Source organism: Hoplias malabaricus, chromosome 18 (genome assembly GCF_029633855.1).
Source record: "Hoplias malabaricus isolate fHopMal1 chromosome 18, fHopMal1.hap1, whole genome shotgun sequence".
NCBI lineage: Eukaryota > Metazoa > Chordata > Actinopteri > Characiformes > Erythrinidae > Hoplias > Hoplias malabaricus.
This window is the reverse complement of record NC_089817.1, coordinates 10,922,063-10,944,009: the sequence shown is the minus strand read 5'-3', so window position 1 is coordinate 10,944,009 and position 21,947 is coordinate 10,922,063. Positions and strand designations below refer to the sequence as shown.

General features: G+C 38.3%; 2 protein-coding genes across 2 annotated transcripts in view; both read right to left on the bottom strand.

The window, feature by feature from the left end:
• Positions 1 to 247: 247 nt before the first annotated feature.
• Positions 248 to 13,028, bottom strand: prrc1 (proline-rich coiled-coil 1). Its single transcript, XM_066650546.1, has 9 exons — positions 12,933 to 13,028; positions 10,901 to 11,013; positions 8,240 to 8,662; positions 6,219 to 6,364; positions 6,000 to 6,102; positions 5,703 to 5,866; positions 5,215 to 5,318; positions 4,048 to 4,150; positions 248 to 3,087 (listed from the first exon to the last, which is right to left on the bottom strand). Exons 2-9 carry the CDS (start codon positions 10,995 to 10,997, stop codon positions 2,878 to 2,880), a joined length of 1,350 nt encoding a protein of 449 aa, XP_066506643.1. The 5' UTR covers positions 10,998 to 11,013; positions 12,933 to 13,028; the 3' UTR covers positions 248 to 2,877.
• Positions 13,029 to 14,576: 1,548 nt separating this feature from the next.
• The window catches only part of megf10 (multiple EGF-like-domains 10), a 57,622-nt gene continuing 50,251 nt past the window's right edge, over positions 14,577 to 21,947 (bottom strand). Inside the window, exons 19-25 of the mRNA XM_066650545.1 lie at positions 21,798 to 21,926; positions 21,358 to 21,585; positions 20,052 to 20,170; positions 19,245 to 19,368; positions 18,583 to 18,627; positions 17,446 to 17,652; positions 14,577 to 16,829 (exon numbers count right to left, since the gene is read on the bottom strand). Coding sequence (XP_066506642.1) covers positions 16,663 to 16,829; positions 17,446 to 17,652; positions 18,583 to 18,627; positions 19,245 to 19,368; positions 20,052 to 20,170; positions 21,358 to 21,585; positions 21,798 to 21,926 — 1,019 coding nt within the window. The 3' untranslated portion in view covers positions 14,577 to 16,662. The remainder of the gene's footprint in view (positions 16,830 to 17,445; positions 17,653 to 18,582; positions 18,628 to 19,244; positions 19,369 to 20,051; positions 20,171 to 21,357; positions 21,586 to 21,797; positions 21,927 to 21,947) is intronic.

The window sequence follows — 21,947 nt, the reverse complement described above, 5'->3', positions numbered from 1 at the left end:
AGTAGTAGTTTTGAGAGACAAGATATTGTGGGTCAACGTGATCATCATTTTTGAATGTTTCACAATGTAGATGGTGGTGTCCAATCACAATGGTGGCTAGAGTAGCCTAAACAAACAGTCAAGAATAGAAGTACACTACAATAAAATAATAATTTGGCATTCAGTTAGATGAAAGAACTTGGTAAAAGACTGTTTTTTTTTTCCTCCAAGTGAATATTAAGCAATGTATAAAACAAACATGCAAGACTTCACAGTTTACCAGAAAAGGATTTTACTCTTCTGTTGGCAGAAGGCACCTTTAGGACGTACAATTCCAATGAGGTCTGAAGACAAACATCCATATCTGTTTTTGAAATACAAACACATGACATTGTTAAAGGCAGTTGTTTTTTTCAACTATGATGCTCTGAGACAATGCTACATCTTCTCAAATCTCTTCATTTACATCACATATTTTGCTGTCTATGACTGACAGTGATTTTGACCTTGACACAAAAAGCAAAGCACAAATCTTCTCAACAAATGTGTTTTTTTTTTTTTTTTTAATATTCCCAGAGGTCACACACAGCTTTACCACTTTTCCTAAAGTACTGCATCACTCTGAGATAACACACTTTGAGAGGTTTTAGACTGTGGGCTGAAATAGGCGGTATCATTTGAAAACAGTGAGGAAAAACACTTCATATCAGAATCAGGATAGCATCTTCATAAATCCAATCACCAGTTGAATTTTACATAAAAATGTTATTTTATAAAAATCTTTATCATACAGTAATGCTTATCTAAAAATCTGCTGACCACGTTTTTAACAAGAGTATCTTTAGCAGAAGAGGCTTATTTTAAATTCTTTTAATTTGTCTAAAAGAGACCGAAATGGCATTTCAAGTAAAACAAGTTTAGAATTAATTGAGGTTAGAGTCCCAACAATGTCATATCTTATAAACGTTGCCATCACACTAAGCAAATCAGTTTAAACCATTTCATTAACTTTTATAATGATGCCTAGTTACACATTCAACCACAAGACAGTATAAAGATTTAAAATTTTAAGGCTTACAATCAGTGCAAAAGTTAAATTATGCACTTATGAAGCTACAATACCCTTATCCTAGCCATGTTTTTTTTAAAGTTATTAACAACCATAAGTGTTTGTAAACAGAACACAGGTAAAAGTTTCCAAAGAAAAAAAAATAATATATAGTAAAATGCATTTCTCTTTTTTCCAAAAGCACTTGCACTGAAGCTGTATAGATGTCCTTTGGTAACAGAATACCACTTATTTACTCTATTTACACAGCACAAATAGTGCATTAAAAAGGATTAGACAATCTTTAATAAAAACCAAATAAACATGTCGAAGGGGAAAGACTGCAAAAAAAGACTAAAAATTTAGAATATAAACTTTTTCAAACGTTGAAGATCATTAATATTTCATTGGGGCAGTCAGCCCTCTTCTCTCCTTGAGGGATATAGCCTCCACATTGAAAATCTACTTTTTCTACAAAGTGGCTTGAAAACTGTGTAGAATAATGCAAATGTGGCCTAAAATTCATGCATATATAAAAGCAAAATCATCAATATTATGAGAATTTTTCTTAAAGTAAAAAAAAAAAAAATCGTCATGTTCTATGTCAATTTTATCCAGCGCTATCCTTCATCCATGTGGAAAATGCTATAAACTTCCTGGCGATTTTGTCGGACAACGCTTTTCCCTTTCAAACAGACTTGAGCTCATTATTTCACGACGGGATATGACACATAATGTGATTAATAGTCTGTATTAACAAAGGCCTACACAACAGAATAGCTATAAATAGCCTTCTGCTTGACACACATCAACGTAGGATCACATCAGTAACTGAAGATGATTTCCTTTTTTACAGTAGCTATGAAAATATTAAATATACTCAGCAACATATTCTTTATAATATTCCTTCAGTCCTTTTTCACTTTTATAAGTGTTAGCATTCTTGTTATATTTGTTATAGCACGACAGGGCACGCTATACTTATGACTGGTATGAGTATAAACAATTTGGTATCTTCTGTGTTATGTTTAGAACTGTATACAACATTGAGCAGTGGGCACATTTTGGTCTAAATTGGGTAGTATTTGTAAAGTCTTGGTTATGGCTTACGCATGTGTGTAAATAAGAAGGCACAGACATTTACGCACGTAACGTGAACATGTGCACTAGGGGCAGTATCCAAACCTTAACATAAAAATGTGCGAGGGAAAAGGAAATCGGGTGGTTGAAATGTCAGTTTATGAATTCCTATAAATTCAGAAATGCTAATTTCATAATCCTTGTACTAGTCGGTGGATGGGCTGTATAAATGGGTAAAACTGTACCTGTTCTTACAACTGATTCAACTGATTCTGACCAGCAACAAACAATACCAAACAGCCAATCAACATTCACTTACTGCACAGCTTCCCAGATGCACACAATGCATAGCTGAGTTTTTGAGGTGTGCAAGCGTGTCTGTGATCCTCTGTATGCTATGCTTACCAAAGGTCTGGGACATTTACGTGGACATTTGAAGTATAAACCTACCTTAAGCCTATTATTTACACAGTGTAGCCCTCTTGTGGTAACGTCTAAATGCCTGGGACATCTATCCACACATCTTACTCACTTGCTTTAGACATATGCATGAAAAAAGAACCAAACCTGCTCAGACTGATCAGCATTAACCAACTGTCTTTAGTAATGTCACTAATTAACAAAGTAGAAATCACAATTTGGCTTTTAGATTATATCACATGATTAAAAAAATAGCCTGACTAGAAACTGACACGACATCTCTGTAGAACAGATGGGAAGAGAGTATGCTGATGGCTGGTGACACCACTTTAAGGGGTGTTTACGTGAACTCATATTGTCCTGTGTGGTAGCTGCAGTTTGTATGTGCCAGCTAGGGCCTTGGCAGCACTGTAGATCATCTGTCTGCGAGACATGCCAGTGAAAGCTTGATGCCAGTCTGTACGGCTAATGTTGGGCACGTTTCTCTCCAATACTTCTCCCACGGTCACAAGGAGACCAGACCAACGCAGACTGTAATCAGGAGGAGTGAGTGACTGTGCCTACAGTGTCATAAAGAAATTGTAAAGAAAATTAATCACTTGTTTGGCATGGAACTCATGTGCATAATCAGTAGTCAGAACATGCTGTAATTAGGTTTGTAAATAAAAAAAAAATTATATAGATTTTCCCCAAATTTATATATATATATATATATATATATATATAAATATATGACTTAGTATACACATTTATTATCAGATTCTCTTGTATTTATGTATATATATCTTATTTGATCTTCCCTCTTTCTGTTTAAATCATTCCAAGGTGCACTGACCTGCATTCGTAAATCATGAAAATAGTTAAATAACCTTATTTGTTTCTGTCTTGTCTTGTTTAAGTCTATCTGTTATTAACACCAACCCAGTGTCTGCGCAGCTAGCTTTAATATTTGAAGAGCCATAGCGTAATTAAGTGTTTCATGTAGCCTGCAGATGTGCAAAACCAGTTGCAAGCAAAATATTCTTTCTTGGAGATTATTACAAACATATGCCAAGCACAAACACGGACATGAACTGTCTGCATAGGGAGACATCTCTTTAAAAGAGGTTTGTAATCAAGTGCTGGTGAAAAAGATAGGCTATGTTAATTAATTCAAGGAGGTTGCTCTATTTTATCTCTTTAAATTGACTAGCTCTAATGTCAAGGAGGTTTGAAATCTAGATGAGACAAAGTGCTTTTTAATTGCTGAGTCATTGGATAGTTTGGCAGGCAGAGATCCAAACACAGTATGGAGGAAGGCTACATGGCAGCTCAAATGAATGATACAACACAGACTACTCAGGCAAGGCTGTCAGGGACACAGCTGTGGCCGACATCACTACTCAACATGACAAGCCTGTGATATTTCTGTCCATGCAATTTAACACAGTTATAGTGTGTCAAACAGCTTTTGGGTAATGTATGGTTTAATTAAAAACAGGCAGGCGAAGTGGAGCTCTAGATGCACAAGTAACTCTTACCTGTTGTACATGTTCCAAGGCCACAGGAGTAGCCTGTGTGAAAGTCTCAATGTGAATGCCATTGCCAGGGTCATCGAGAATTAGGCAGCCAATGTCAAACCACCTAGGAGAGAGCATTGCAATTATATCCAATCCTGGGCATCAATAATAGCCTAGGGCAAACAAAGACAGTAATACCAAAGGACAAATGAGAGCAGTGTGAAAGATGTACATCTGGAGCAAAAGCTACAGTCACAATAAAACTACTCGACTGCTAACGTACCCACAAGTACTTGAGTGCTGATGTTATTTCTTCAAATAACGCAATTTCGTTACATGCTGCCTATAGGCTAGGAAGAAAAATAGCAGACAAGAAACACAAAAGGTGATGGTTTGTTGTCTGCCAAGGCTTTAATTAAGCCAGGCCTCTGGGAAAAGCCACTAAATGTGTCCATTCAACATTACACAGCTGCAGTAATTGGAGCTGGGGAAACAGAAACAGTCACAGTCTCCCAGGCTTTCTACAATTCAGGCGACCCAGCTTTGATTTAACAGGCACCGAGTCAATCTGCGTGATGCTCTTCCAGGGAGTAGTGGGATTCTGCACTTTGGTGATAAGAGAGGCCAGATCAGGCCAGATCAGGGTGGCTGATCTTGGCCTTGCTTACTCCATCTCTTTTTAATGCCACTCACAGCAGCGGACTTTGCATTAGTATTCTCCCTACACTTCAGAGAAACAGCACCCACCACCTCAGACAGCACACATTTGCTATACAACCTTCTACAGTGTCCTCCAGCTAAACAGAGTCAGATTCTTGGACCAGGTACAAGTTGTGTCATTTAAAACAGAGCCTAAATTTAAGATAGCAAACTATTTTTGAAGTAAATAACAAACTCGACAACTTAGAATTCTTAATGTCTATGTAAGCAGAATTGGTGACATATCCACATTCGGCAAAGATGACAGTTAAATTGGCTGTTAAAATGTCACCTTGAGAAGTGGCCACACACACAAAAAAATAAATAATAAAAAAGAATCGGAAAACAATATAAGCGTGTAACACTAAAATACAAAGTTTGTAAACAGGACAAACGTAGAGAAAGAAAATGAAAAAGAATAAGAGAAGTATGATTCATGCTATCTGACAGGGAGCATGGGAAGGATTTGAGGATTCTTTCAGTGCTTACTTGTCTGGAAAGAGCTCGGCTATAAAATTCTCCACAGACACCACAGGCTGTTTCTCATGGATTATGGCTGTACGTCGTAGACTGTCGATGCGCTCCTGGGCTCCCTGCAGATGGAGAAATACACATTTATATGCCACACAGCCTTCTCATATAGGGGCATTAAACTTATATAATAATCTTATCCCAACTACTTTCCAGGCAACTGAAAATAACTGAACTTTTGACAAATGTGCATGACTAGTGACTAAAGCTTGAGAGTTAACATGACCTATCACAATATTATTTTCAACCTATAGTAAATCCACAAGTGAAATAAGCAGACTATGCTATTTAAAGCCTGCCTTTTGTGGATTTATGTTTAAAGTATATTTGTATTGCCTCTGAAGACACCACACGCATGTAGCAGTAATGTACAGAAATTAAAAGTACATCCTGTAGTTTTAATCTCTGTCAGACCTAAAGGGGAGACCCAGGAATAAAAATCTAACCTTAACTCCTGCTGCATAGCCCACAGGTTGAGGAGCGATGTTGGACTGGCCAGCCTCTCCGGTGACCATGGCCAAGCCAAACACCTCTTGGAAGGCATCACGTACTGCTCCCACTTTAACTTCCTTATCAGAAGTCACCACGATGTCAATATCACCTCCTGATTCTACAACAGCCACACAGACATTTTCTTAATGATCAATCTTAGTATTCATAGGCACAGTTATCTTCAAAAGGAGCTTTCAGAAAACACCATAACTTATATGAATAGCTACAAAAATCCTTTTGAAAGAACTCACTAATGTATGGAGCCATTCCAGGGTCTAGTGTAGTGATCATGGACTCCACAGAGTGCTTGGTCCTGTCCAAGACTGTCTTCACCATGGGATTACCAGCAACACCCTGAAACAAAATTGCATTCAGCTTTCAAACACAGCATTAATGTAAAGTAACTTATTATAAATTGAGAAGAGATACTGGGAAGCTTTTGATTTCCACAAGTTTTTCATGACCCCTACCTTGATGAAGCCCCATATTCCACCTCCAGGTGCATTGTCTGGTATGACTCTGGGATCCTCATGGTCCTCTGGAAAGGTGATTGGGGAGCTCACCTCCAAACCAACAGACATCCCTGGCTGCTGCATCATTGGGTTGGTAACCACACCTAAAGACAAGTCACACCAGTTACATAAGACTGTGCAAGCAAAAAAAATCTATTACTACTAAAATCTATACTGTTTGCGAGCCATAAACTATAAAGAGAAAATAAAAATAAAGTGATAATGTCTGGTTTGACCTTGTAACAAGCCGTAATGAAATGCTTCACAAAACTTCTGAATGTCCTTCGCATGCCAGCTTTCTGGGACTATTTACATCAACAGTTCTCCCTTGTAGTGCCTGAATAAATTGTAGGCATTTCCGAAGAGGGGCAGTGGCCGGCAGCTCCCCGCTTCACTGATGAGAGTGGCTCAGAGCTGACAGCTACAGCTTGGTTGAAATTGCAAGGCTTAGTTCCACTGCCCTCCACTCAGTCATTCAGATAATAGCCTCCAATTTAGCCTCCCTGACCCAGTGCTTTACACATCACACCACCTACCTCAGGCTACATTACAAATGAAAAATATCATCCATTGCCTGTGGCCTGCAATCCCCTGTTTTACCCCACTTGTTTTAAATGGGTATAGAGTAAAATGTTACACCGCAATGTATATTTAATTATTGCATATGCTAAACCGAATTAGCATATGCTAATTAAACATTCAGATGAATGTCTGTCTGGGGGAAAAAAATGCATTTAAATAATATAATACAAAATGACACATTTCTCAACTGCATACGACATGCATTTAGGGGCTGGACAGTGTGATTTGGCAAAATGGATTCTGAAATTTGATGTATTTTTCTGAGATAAGCTAACTGGAACACTGAATAAATAATTTAAAATATAATAATCATTTAAAAACAACCACTGGTTAGCTTTCTTTATAAGCATGATTTATACTTGCATGGAGAGAGAGCCACATAAGCGAGTCATTGGTAAGCATAACACATACGGTCTGAGGTTAGTTCCTAGTGAGTATGCTGGCATCCTGCTGTTTGATTACCACTTCTCACAGTGCCTCACTAGCTTTTTTTCAGTTCTTTCTGTTTATTTTGTATTTATCTAGTAATCACACTCCTCCTACTGTTTGCTGAGCCCTCTGATCATCGTCGCTTGGCATTTTGCTGCCTGCTATCACCAATGCTAATGGTGGCAGCTAATGCAGCTGCTAATGTCAACCTAAAGAGCAGGTTTGGCCCTGTGTATTGGTGCTCTTTTCTGGTTTGGCTGCTTTTGCTCATCTCTGCTCAATGTGCTGTTCTGTAGTCTCTGTGTGGCTTTGCTTTTGTTTTGTCTTTTTGTTCACTGTACTTTCTGTATTGTAAAGTGACTTTGAGAACTAGAAAACTACATAATATGTATAATTTAAAATTTATTATAGTAATAATTATTATAGGTTCACTGACTTGCTCACGCACCAACATGCATACCTCAAAAATCTAAACACTGCAGCTTTGTGGAGTTGTGCGTCAAGTAAACACTATTTGGCTATTCAGAGGATATGGTCAAGACACCCATAAAATACTTTAAAAACCTAGACGGCAATGAATGTTTGGCTTTATGTGGCCCATCTGCCGTTCTCTTACCACCTACGTTTGGCCTTGAATGACAGCGTTGATTCAGGGTGTGTCACGTTGTCAGATATCAAGTGTATTGTGGAAAACATCTAAGCCATATTTCATGTTTGGTCAACACAACGTGTGTCGTAACCCAAGTCAAGTGAAATAAGCCAACTCATTGCTTTTTAGCCCATGTCTGTCTCACTGCTGATATTTTTATGTAGATCTTCCCATAAAGTATAAATCAGGTTTATGACCTGGTAATGTGAACAAACTGCTTGGAATGCTGTGATGTAATATGTCATGACAAGGATAAAAATCATACTGTCCAATCCCACTTACAAGTTACCTTAGTAGTATAGAAATATGCCAGTCCTACCTGGCACAGGAGGAGCGCTAGAGAAGCTGGGCATCAGCGGTGTCTGTGGCGTGCGGCCAGCATGCCCGCGTGTGATGTCATATCCTCCACTCATGGTGAAGCCAGTGGTGGGTGGCCCAATAGGTGGAGCTGAGAGGACAGGGCCTGGAGGAGGTACATTGGAGCCGAGAGGAGGAGGAGCAGTGGGGGAAGTGAAGGGGACCATAGGGCTACTGTAAGGCACACCACCCAGTGGAGGTGCAGGGCCTGGAGAGGCTGTGGACAAAGGGTTCATTGGGCTAAGAGAAAACGGAGGAGGGGCAGAGGACTGGATGGGAGGTAAGGTTGAGGTCACAGCTGCTGGACGTACTGGGGTGGAGAAGCCTTCTGGGGCAAAGCTGGAAATACCTGTAGTGCTGGGAAGGGTCAAAGCACTGGACAAACCTGAAGAAGGAAACAAAGATGTGTGTTACTTCTGTTAATATTAAGCCCTATTATTCTGCAACAGTAAGGTCCAATCCGATTTCATCTCTTTCCCTTACCACTCCAGTCTGCCAATGGGTAGGGTGTCTAAATTCTTATTGAGGCACACTTCAAATAGAGTGCTATGAAATATTTCCCAGAATGTTTGTAACTGGCCATTCAAGCGACCAATTAATATAAATATTTTCCCTTTAAACCTATGATTACCATTGTATTGTCTTGAGGTGTTGTAGATTCAGTGTATTATGACTCTTTACTTCTCAGTCATAAAACATCTCTAGTAGTACGCTGATGTCTTGGTGGTTAGGTAGTACGTTTCAAGCTCAATTTAAATGGTGAAACAATTGCATTTTCGTGGCTGAGACTACTGCAACATTTAATGAGGAAATGGAAAGTCTAAACAAAAAGTTGCAGAATAAAAAGATGAATTCAGCTTAAAATCACAGGAGAGTTGGGAGCTGGCAATATGTCATATGATTGTCAAACTCTTCTGAAGGCATGATTCCCTAAATTTTACTAAAGTCCAGCAGTGAGGTCACTGCAACGTACTCCACCTCTGACATCAATAAAGACTGGCAGAGCTTCCTAAAAAGCACTGCTACCAGCCTGATAATGAAGCATTGTTGTTTTCTTTTAAAATTAGTTATATTTTCTTGATTGATTAATGTGTGAAACTGAAGTTCTCAACAAACTGGAAGCATCCACACTTTAGACAAATAAATAATACCTTGATTGTCTGATTATGATTATCCATAATTCTCTGATTGCTGTAAACAACAACCAAAGCATGTCTATAGCTCACGCTGGGACATCACCAGAGATGAGCACAACATATTGGAAAATTATTGCCATGATTACAGAAAAACCACTGACAACTATTGATGATGTGTCAGATTTTAACCACCTAACTTATTTCCAAGGGGCAAGGTGACAGTCAAAAACAAGGGCAGGGATAAGAATTATGAACAGGCCCAATTTCAGGACTATGTTCACATAAATGAGACTGACAAAATGTTTGTAGGAGTGACAGCACAAAAATATGTATTAATAAATATCCCTCTTGTAGTGACAAAAATGTTTTTCAATAAATGAACCTTTAAAGCACTAATATGGTACATGACAAGTGCAAGCTGAAGAAACAAAGAACTTTAGAAAAGTTTAAAGAACCACAAAATGTGAAGGGTCAAAAAAAATGTGAAGGTTTTCCCTTAAAACATTAGCCCTTTTCAAACTAGAAAACTTGGTGCTGTGCAGTGAACTGATTTGTGTTTGCACCAGCTTTTATGTGAACCAATGATGCGACATAAATGGAGGATGGTGTATATTGTCACATTTCTTCATGAAAACCGACATAGGTCCCAGTTGGGAATTGTTTTTCCAGCTTCCAGAACCAGAATGTGTTTGGTGAAAATGTGCCATATGGTTCACAATTAGGTGTGCAGACTGGAACTGAAGCGCTGTAGGTCCTAGCCAACAACTATTTAAGAATATTCATTTAGAAGAATGTGCTTTGAAATTTTCATAGAATTATTAGAGAAACTGGTGTGCACACACACCAAAGGGCCCTTGCTGTTTAAAAAATAAAGCACAATTTCTCTTGTAATAATTGTCTTCTGCCATTTAACTACTTATAAAAGGTTACAATGACCTTATAGGTTAAAATAATAAGAACATACAGCTGCACTTAAAAAAGACACCAGGCTCTGGTTTTCTCTTATCAAGAGTCCAGAAAAGACACAGAAAAGCATTTGGAGCATTATTAATAGTTAGCTACAGGCAATAACAAATGGATACCATGGGCATTGAGATGACATTGTGGGTGTAAATAACAATGCTGGGAATATTGTGCCCAAAGCTACAATTATTCCTGAGAGGGAGTGCTGCTCTGAAGGTCTCCTCAAAGTTAGCCCGCTGATTACCGGACACATTTGTATGTATGAGCCTCAAGACAAACACTACCTACACTAGTGTTCAACACAAATGGGATATTCTCCTGCCCTATAGTAGCCGTACATCCATTAACTGCTTGAAAAATAATTCTCAGGAATATATGTAAAATGCAAAGAAACACCACATTTGGTTCCTTTTGGTACATAGATATGTTTAGTGGACAATCAGCAAATAGCATTATCTCCCTGTGCTCAGCAGTTTCATATTACACATTTCTCTTGTCTTCATTGAGAGCTATACACGTCTTACCTACTGTGAGAGGAGGTGGACTGACTACAGAGGTGGTACTGAGGGGAGGTGGAGGAGTCGTGGGTGGGGTTGTCTCTATTCCACTTTCTTCCATCATCTTTCCTCAATAATGTCTGTTGTGGTGAAGTGAGAGGGGAAAAAGAAAAAAAAATAATTAGCTTTTGCTAACAGCATTGCAGACAGACACTTGACATTCCTTCACTCTTACTTTGACTTGCCTTTTTCCTTATCATCGGGCCACGTTTCCTTACAAAGAGTAACAAATATTCTCACACACAACTTACATTTTTAATTTCAGTATACGGCAATAAAAGTTACCTAATATCAAGCTTAATGTGAAGACTTTAAAATATATGTGCAGGTATAATAAGATATGAAATTGATCATATCATTTACTCCAGATTGCTACTATATTTGCCTTACAAATAACTTGCAATAATTGAACACAGTAGAATTTCAATCAAGCACTACATTCACATTCTGCTATTCCGGAAAAAAAAGAAATCATTCATTATCTGTAACTGCTTTTTCTAATTCAGGGTAGCGGTGGGTCCAGAGCCTACCTGGAATCATTGGGCGCAAGGCAGGAACACACCCTGGAGGGGGCGCCAGTCCTTCACAGGGCAACACACACATTCACTCACACCTACACTTTTGAGGTCAATTCACCTACCAGCGTGTGTTTTTGGACTGTGGGAGGAAACCGGCGCACCTGGAGGAAACCTACGCGGACACGGGGAGAACACACCAACTCCTCACAGACAGTCACCCTGAGCGGGAATCGAACCCACAACCTCCAGGTCCCTGGAGCTGTGTGACTGCGACACTACCTGCTGCCACCGTGCCTCCCAAATAAAAGTTTTATTACATTTAATTTTAAATAAAAGTTCTAATATTGGTAATAATATGGACAGAAGCACTGCTCTGATGATGATTTGCACTTAAGTTAAACTTTAGATGATTTTGGAAAATAAAAATTAGGCTACATTCATTTAAAACATGGAAAACCTGAACCATAGTCACAACTATCACTAGTCAATTATATTCATTTGTAAATGCTTATGCTGTTTTTATTTAAATGGTATTTCCAAAATCCTTCTGCATAATTTAAGTGCAACACAACGCCAGATCTTATTGATGTAAAGTGTCTACACTGTGGAGAAAAATAACTAATTCAGATTTTTTGTTAAACTATTACAAACTATAAACTCTAAGGCACCAGGCAGCGTACGGTTTAAGAACTTTCTGTGAAATAGCACTGAAAGGTTCAGAGGTCTGGTTCCTTTCACCAAAAATAGGAAGAAATAGGAGTCGGCATATTTCTCTAGAATAGTACAGGTCTCATCACACTACGGTGACTAACTTGAATTAATCCGAATTCACATTTTAATTATGTGATCATGCAGAATTTTTTAAAAATACGAAATATACCTTTAAGGCATCACTGACATCGTACTCCAGCGTCTCTTACTTGTTGAGTCTACTACAAAAGCGAGCTCCGTAGCTTTCACGAAAAGTAGACAAATATTTTCAGATGAATTTCACAATGAATTTGAGTATTTTTCCGAAAGCAAGTAAGCGTCGAGAGATGGTGATGCCACGTCTTCAAAAGTAAAGACCAGCTCAGCCCACCTTCTAACATCTAACTAACTGCACTCTGAGAGTGCTCCTGGGTCTGTGCTCAAGACCTCAGTTTACATCAAGCCGAAATGTATGTTAAACATTGTTCAAAACAGCAATAACATCAACCTCTCACGTATAATCAGACCAGGTTCTGTAGCTATAGCTACTTAACGCTATCTCGCTAAAAAGATTAGACTCTTATTGGAGTTAGCTTCTTATTGGAACTTTCCGTTCCACCTTAAATAGTGTCGTATTTTCACTCCAGCGAATGAGGCACAATTTAAGGTGGAAATGAGAGTTGAAACAAGATGCTAACACCAGCTGTATTCCCTCAAGTGCAGTGACAGCAAAAACAAGCGGAGTAAGGGTCTGTTTCCGCGGCTATTTGTGGACGTTGATGCGCCCCTACCTGACAAGATCGTCTTCCTAATCAAAACGAGAAAACACGAAGTTACATCCAGCCACAGCTCCACAACCAGACCCGACGGATCCGCGTCGAAAATGGCCGCGCGTGGATGACGTCACAAATTGCCACGTCTGTAGTCGAGGTGGGCGGGGCCTCGGGCTTGTGTTACAAACGGTTTTTTTTTTTAACAGCTTCAACATTTTTGCAAAAGTGCAGAACACGAGTCAGCAGTCACTCAGACCTGTCAGATATTCTAGAGAAACTTGACAGAACTGTTCACAAGGTCGGGAATAGGAATCAGACTTCCAGTATTTATAGTTTCTCGGCGGTATCAAATGCTCCCTCACTGAAATTTACCACAGGCTTCCAATAAGGCCCCTGCTTGAAACATGACATTATGATAGTTTTGCTATATGATTTCTGCTTACAATGCATTTAGTACACCAGGATATAAATAAGTGATTATCTCCACTGACCTCTCTGCCAACCTGTCGTTTGAAAGGCCTATCCTGCAATTTAAAGGGATGGAGTCTTTAGGTTTATTTAAACATGGATGATAACAAGGTTTATAAAAAAAAATTATGTGCACACCCTGGATAGGGCACCAGTCCATGGGTATCACCCATTCACAAAGTGACTCATACGGACACTTTTGAATAGCAAACACACCTACCAACAGTGTTTTTGGACTGTGTGAGGGAACCTGAGCACCTGCAACCCTAGGAGGTCTATGGTCTTCTAACAGTGACACAGCCACTGTGCTGCCCTTCAAAACTCAATCTGTATGTCTTTATCAGCCAACAACTGAATAGTTTCATTTTGAAAAACTGGTGGAAAATAATAAGCCATTGTTTGTTAAAATTCACTGAAAATTTTCTCTATCATGTGCACTCACTCACCTGCATTCACTCTTGTGGTGAATTATTAGATTTTAGTGAAGAATTCAGAAAAGAAATCAGAATTTAGTGAAGGTGCGTATTCATATAGGCTTAGTGACTCTTTAGGCAATTAAGATGAAATGATTCAGGACATGCCCCATGCACACAGATTTGTATAAAAAAATAGGTCTACATACAGCAACAATAGGGATGTCTCAAATAAAGAGTTCTGCAGTGTTACTATGAATGGAATGAAAATGTAGAGAGGTAAACTGCAAAACCAGTAAAAATATATAATATCCAATATATATATATATATATATAAATATATACTTAAGATGGGCGGCACGGTGGTGCAGCAGGTAGTGTTGCAGTCACACAGCTCCAGGGACCTGTGGGTTTGATTCCCGCTCCGAGTGACTGTCTGTGGGGAGTTGGTGTATTGTACCCGTGGGTTTTCTCCCATAGTCCAAAAAAAACCACATGTTGGTAGGTGGATTTGCGAATCAAAAGTGTCCATAGGTGTGAGTGTGTGTGTGTTGCCCTGTGAAGGACTGGCGTCCCCTCCAGGGTGTGTTCCCACCTTGCATCCAACGATTCCAGGTGGGCTCTGGACCCACCGTGACCCTGAACTGGATAAGAGTTACAGATAATGAATGAGTATATTTAAGATGTAATTTGGACCAAAGTAAATCTAATCATAACATTAATAACAACAACAAAAGCATCACATTGAAAGCAATTTACTTAAAACATTTTTGTCATTTTATTGTAAAGCAAAATTGCACATATAGTACATATAAGCTACTGGAAAATAAAATTCAATACAATGTTGTGAGAAAGGTGGTAGTACAATGCAAATATCATTGTCATGGGTGTTCTTTGGGGAAGAGAATGAAAATTGTGCAATTTCATTTTGTTCTTAAAAAAACACAACATTAGGGAAAGCAAAAACGTCAGAGATATATACAGAAGCACTTATTATACACCCTTGTAGTTCAGTCAACATGTCTGCACTGGCCTTTTGGAACCATGATTTTAATGAGCAAAATAATGTATTATAGTGATCTATATAAGTATTTTTGTTTCATATCAACTAGTAATTGCCCTCTAAAACATTTCACATGGTAAAGTAGTATGTACAAATTTGTTATGCTTTCCATTATATAGTAAAATAGTGACTTTAAAGCCCAGGTTGGGAAACAGTGCTGCTGAAAATGAAGAAAGTGCCACTCCAGTATTAAATAAGAGTTTATCATCAGGCAGCATGATGAATAATGTAAATTTCTGCAGCTGCAGTACCTAAAGCAACACAGAATTTATGATTGAGGCTTGAAATTATTAAATGGACACAGACATTGATTTTTAGAGAACTCTCGATATTACTGTTATGTGCCCCTTTGACATAGGAGGAGCGTAAAAATGACAAACTGCATTAAGTGTTTTTTGCACTCATTCCCCAAACAAAAAATTCCTTAATTTTCTTCTAAAAAGTACAACAGCTATATACAATTATACAAAAGGTATTTTGCGGCTCAGAGTAGTTTAAGACTGGAGGCTGTTCTTGTACCATTCAACGCAAACATATAAAAGTCCTATAAACTAATAGGTTATCTGTGTCCAGACGTAAGAATAAATGGGCTGATTTTAACCCTGTATCAAAATTGCTTAACATTTCAATTTCACTGCAAAAGTCCAGCTTAAGCATTGTTATTTTTGTATAGTTTAGATCAGCTGTCAGTTTTTACTGCACTGGGTGTATCACAAACCTGCAGTAAGATGTCAACTTTTTGGAAATGTTATAAAATTTTTCCCCCAATATTTTTCTTAGGCTATTCCATCTATTAACGAAGTGTCCCTGTCACATGATGCTAGCAAAGGCTATTTTATGTTTCCTTCTCTATTTTGTTACATTAACTAACAGACACCCACCATGGCTAGCCTTATGCTGAGTGATAGTAGGAGAGGGAATGCCATCCTACCCACCAAATATGCTTATTGGGATGGATGGCTGAGGCATCACCAGGAATCAAAATTGAGATCTACCTGAAATTGAAAATTGAAAAAATTGAAACATGTCATTACAACTGAGGTCAAACCATTGGTCTTACTCTCATTTTATCATTACAGATGAGGAATTCAATAACTGGGGGCATGAGGAAGAGAACAGGAAGTACAGACATCCTAAATAAATACATTAAAAAAAGAGCAAATATAGATTAAAAAAAGAGAAAACACAAAGCATTATTATGGCACTCTGACCTTTGGTTAAACTTAGTATGGATAAAACACTAAAAATCTTACTAAAACAACAGTGATATTGTGACGTTGTACAGATGATATTCTCTACATAAGCAGTTGTAAAAGCTTATCTAAATACAAAAGAGCCACAATCAGAAAGCAACAAAAAACATTCCAGCCTCCCATCCAATGTCTAATACTGAGTAAGTCTTAAAATATTTCATCGTTACAAAAATAAATCGAGGTTTGCTCTGTATTTGCACTCTACAATATAAAGGCAAGTGATATGTTGTCATCGATGAATGGAATGATTCATTAAAGTTATTGAGTAAATCTGCTACAAAATGTTTTAAAATTACCCCACATTTTACAGTATAAAAGACATCCAGGAAAACTGTTTGGAAAAAGGTTTCGTTCTTGTAAGAAAAGAAAATTTAGAATAATTAACATAACATTAAAAAAAGGCAGCAAAAAACAAACATTAATATACTGATGTAGAGAGATGCAGAAATTGTGTTTCAAATCACCAATGAGCATGAAGCCAACAAAAGAAAGAAAAATGTGGGGCCATGGCAGTGAGGAATGTGGGTGTTTTTAATTGAGTCTCTAAGAGCTTATTCACTTTCAAGCTCTTTGTGGGAGGGCGGGGGGCTGTCCCGGGTGGGCAGCAGGTCGTAGTGGCAGGGGATGTGGCTGTTCTTTGGTAGGTCATAGGGGTCTTGACCAAATGGTGCATTGCAGTTGTTGTTGGTAGGTGTGTAGACAGAACTAACAGTCGGCTCTGGAGAGAAAAGGAAAGACAAAACACACAGAACAAGGTCATGTTTTAAAATTAGCAAATGTATCTCCACAGACTGATCCTGTAAACAAAGCAAGCTCATTTTGCATACAATTTTAAACATATCCTCTGCTCTGCTCTGTTTATCCACACAGAACAGTTTTAGATTTGAGGAAACCCTTGGAAAAGAGTGGCCACTAAATAAGCAAATATATTAATTCATTTATTCATTCATTCATTGTCTATAACCGTTTATCCAGTTTGTGGTGAGTCCGGAGCCTACCCAGAATCACTGGGCACAAGGCGGGAACACACCCTGGGGGGGGTGCAAGTCCTTCGCGGTGAGACACACTTATACAAATATATAAATTATTTTAATAACTTGTGACATTGAATTAAATTTTAGGTTTAAAATCATTCAGTTATATATTCTGTTTTTTTTTCAAAGCTTCTCAGTTATAAGAGCTAAACATGAGTTAATTACAATTAAAAATGTTTTCTTATGTATGTTTAAAAGTTTAAGTATGTTTATGTGTCAAATTTTCAATAAGAATACAAATGACACAAAATTATAAAAATAAACTTTAGAATTCACAAAGTCATACTTTTAGTCACTTACCAACTTCATAAACATTTTTGTTTGTGGGAGTAGAGTTATGTATCTCTGCATATGGAGAGTCTCTCTGTGCGGGGGATTTCATCTCCACATAACCACACTCTGTGTTCTTGGGCATCAGGAGCGGGGGGTCTTTAATAGTGGCATAGGGGTTCTCTGAGCTGTTCAGAGAGCAAGAACTGGCATGGTAGGGTAAACCCTTCACCAAGTCTAGAAAAAAAAGCAAATGCAAAACTGATAAGAATTACATACTCTTTATGCACTTTGTAAAAACCAATTTGTCAATTTTTAAAAAATACTGGTTATTTCACTAATAAAATAATGAATGGAAAAGATCCCATTTACTTATAGACTTTATAACATTAAGCATAATTATTCAGCATCAACTACATTTTCATATATCAGTTTAGTTTGTTATAGAACATGTTAGTATTGTGAAAATGATACAAATTATATCAATTCAATGCGTCAATATTTGCATTTGGTGTTGTGTTTGTTTTCTATGTTATTACACCTAGGCATTTAGTATTAAGTAGCCAAATATTATCCAGATATCAGATCAGTAGAGTACTTTGTTAAAAGAGTACTAAATAGATATGGGTTTTGGACAAGACAAACAAATTAAAGGATATCTTTTAAGGTTTTCATGTATGAATGAAAAGACTATAAAAATGCATTTTATTGAAACAGTAAAAACATTATTTTCTTTAAGACTGCTTACTTCTGGCAGCAGTTGTTGATATTAAATGTTTAAAAGCCTAAATACAGGAATACACCCTGGAGGGGGCACCAGTCCTTCACAGGGCAACACACACTCTCACACCTACGGACACTTTTGAATCACCAATCCACCTACCAACGTGTGTTTTTGAACTGTGGGAGGAAACCGGAGCACCCGGATGAAACCCACACGGACACGGGGAGAACACACCACACAGACAGTCACCCGGAGCGGGAATCAAACCCACAACCTCCAGGCCCCTGGAGCTGTGTGACTGCGACACTACCTGCTGCGCCACCGTGCCACCCAATTATATACTATACCAGATGAAAATAATGCTATCAACATTGCAGTAAACACTAACTTCTTTGTTCATGAATCAGGTACATCTGACAACAATTTGCAAAAACATTCCTTACCTCGAAGAGATTTCCCCATGTAGCGTCTGTCAACTCCATATGCTCCTAATCAAACAATAACAAAGAGAAAATGAGAGGAAAAGAGAAAAATAAGGGGCCAATACTCTTTAATCAGTTTGTGCCAAGAACAAACTCCTGCTAAAAGCGCTGACATGATATTCAAGCAGACGTAATGACACTGACACTGCAGAAATGGTAGTATCTAATAAAGAGCATTAAGCCTGGTGGGCATATTACACCAGTGCCAGTGTATGTGAGGAATTTAATACTGGAATGAGAGGGGGTTTAATAGTTTAAGAACCTGAATACATTTATGAAGCCTGGAGGCATTTTATTGTATGTTTTATCTGCTTTATGGAGAAGCCTATCACAATTGAAATACGTTGTGACAAATTAGAATGCTTCCATTTTTTCACTGAAATATCCCAGGAGGTTTTTATTTTATGGCGAGGCTATTTTTATGCAAAGAAGTGCATTAAAATTGAAGTGACAGATGCTGAGAAAAAGTCTCATTTGAAAAGGTCAGTGTATGTATTTTATCCATGGACTTTAGACATTTCACATTTGTTGGGTGTAATTACTTGTTAATTAAGTGAGAAATGAGAAAACGTGATGAAGAAAGGTAATGAAAAAGCATTTAAAACAGAAATCCCAGGGCTTACCCAGTTCATTGAAACCGTTGCCCTGTTTCCAGTCAGCAGGCAGTGTTGCAGTGTGTTCCATCAGAGACTGCCTCTTTCGCTGCTCCACATTTTTCATATTCACAAACAACTGGTTATTCTTTGTCTGCCATAGTACAAAACACAGTGGAGCAGCTTTAGATACATGTCCTTGAGTGCCACTTTTCAGATATAATTATCATACCAAAAAGTACAATAATCCCATGCAATGAAGCCATGTTATGGGAAAATATTGAAAATAGTCCACCAACAAAACAGCATCCCATGGCCACTGATGAAAAACTATGGAGGACTTAAAAAACTGTGCAGCCACAGTCTCTGACATTTTAGCTACAAGGCGTACAAACAAAGAACGTGTGTACATTAGGGTGGATAGTGAGTGGGCACGGTGTTTCAAAAACACCAGCAGTACTACTGCGTCTGAACCACTTGTACTTTTGCAACACACACTAACACACCACCACATCAGTGTCACCTCAGCACTGCACAAATAATTCCTGCTCTGTGGTGGGCCTCTGGGGGTCCTGATCATTGAAGAAAGTAGCTAACAATGTATGCAGAGCTACAGAAAGACTACAATATATAACTGCATGAATTGTTAATACACCTATGATGAATGATCTCTGTACAATTGTCATTATCTGCTTGAACAGAGTTCAGCACAGAATGAAGATTAATCCAAAATGCACCAAACCCTTAGGCTGATTGTGTGTATTTTTAGCTCTAAATGTCTTAGTTGAGAAGATGCTGCTCCCTTGCTGAAATTAGCCTCCAAATAGTGGCGCTTACCTTTCCATAAGGTAGGTTATTGACATGTGATGGGCTGGTACACTGGGTCAGTGTGTGGTAGCTGGGGTTGGAGAAATAGTTGCTGTTGGGAGGGGCTTCGTTCATCGGAGGTAGTGGGTCTAAAAGATAACAAAAATGCAAAAAGTGTAGTTACATTGATATATATCCTCACTATTTGGTTTAGAGTTAAAAATATTATTTGCACTTAATCTTTATTTCAGAACAAAATGTCATTACCATTTTTAAAAAAACATAATACATTTTTCCACATTTTTAACTGGAAGTGCACAACCTGCCAAATGGTTTATTGATAATAACAGACTTCGTGTCTTAGAAACAGAGACACTGTTGTTAGAATAAGATAAGATTGGTAATAAGGAAAATAGCATGCATATCTACTTCTAACGAAGCCATTCATTTTTTAAGCAATTAAAACGGTCTGGGTTTTTTTTTTTAATTGAAAGGACATGTGGAAGACAGAAATTGCAGAGCTTGTAATGACGAAAATGTAAATAAACACAAACACACACACACACATACACATCTTCCTGGCTGATAAATCATGGGTTGACAAGACAAAATATACTTCTGGGCCTACGCCACATACTTGCCACCCACAGATGAGAGCCATGAGAGCCAGATTGTGTTCGGTAATCACAAGGGAACATACAGAAACTTAACTCAAAGTGTTATTTAAAAATATTAAAGAACATTTTATCTGGAGAAATTGTATCTGGAGCTCCTAAGATAAAATGAGTTGTTTTGATTATGTGTTGTGTGTTATGAAGAGAGCAGGCCCTTCAGAGTTGCTCCACCTCCTTGTCTGAGTATCTTCAATCAGTGTGCTGGGCCCTGCTTTTATGTGAGTGCGCAAAGTCAAGGTTAAATGGAGCAAAACAAACATAACGAGCACAGAAAAATAGGAGTACTGATTACATACGGAGAAAATGAGAAAGCAGAAGAAAGAGAACAAAGCAAAAGTGATTTTAAAAAACAGCTTTTATTTTTTTGTTTTAAAGAAGAACATTCTCAAAAGGGTGAGAATCTGGTCTTTCTGAACAGGGCTGATTAGACGGGGAGAATGGTGTGGTGTTGTGGGATATTTGTGGTGTCTGGACTAAAGCATGTAACAGAGGTTTCATTGAGGAAACGTTGTTCTTCATTAAGGAAACTCTAGTTCTATGGACCCCTGTCCAGCACAGTTTCACATTCTCTTTGTCTCAACAAATGTAATCTAATCTTAATGGGGTCTCCATCCATTAAGAACCACAGTATAAAGGCAGACGATTTAAGACTCATTACTGACCTGCAATGGCATAGTCTGTGTTGACCCGCATGGCTGGGGTGTAAGTCACTGCAGGCATCGTATTCTCTTTACCCTTCTGTTTCTTTCTGTAGATTATGAAGAGGAGCAGGAGGAAGAGTACCAGAAGCACCAGCACTATAATCCCTGCAATGGCTCCTATCTGATAGGAATCAACTGGCACTGCAGCACTGGTCAGACTGTTTAGGTTACCCACAATGATTACACCAGCTAAAAACAGGAGAGAGAGAGAGAGAGAGAGAGAGAGAGAGAGAGAGAGAGAGAGAGAGAGAGAGAGAGAGAGAGAGAGAGAGAGAGAGAGAGAGAGAGAGAGAGAGAGAGAGAGAGAGAGAGAGAGAGAGAGAGATCGGTTTATAATGTCTTGTAACTTTGTAATAGCTGTTGGAGATTTGACTTGCACAGCTTTTCCAGTTCAATCTTACCTTGATCACAGCGTGCCCCCTTCCAGCCTGGGTTACAGTAGCAGGTTCCAGTCATGTGATCACAAGTGGAGTTATTGAGACAGTCACACACCTGTCGGCAGCCAAAGCCATAGGTACCAGGAGGACATTCTGAGAGCACAAACAAAGAAA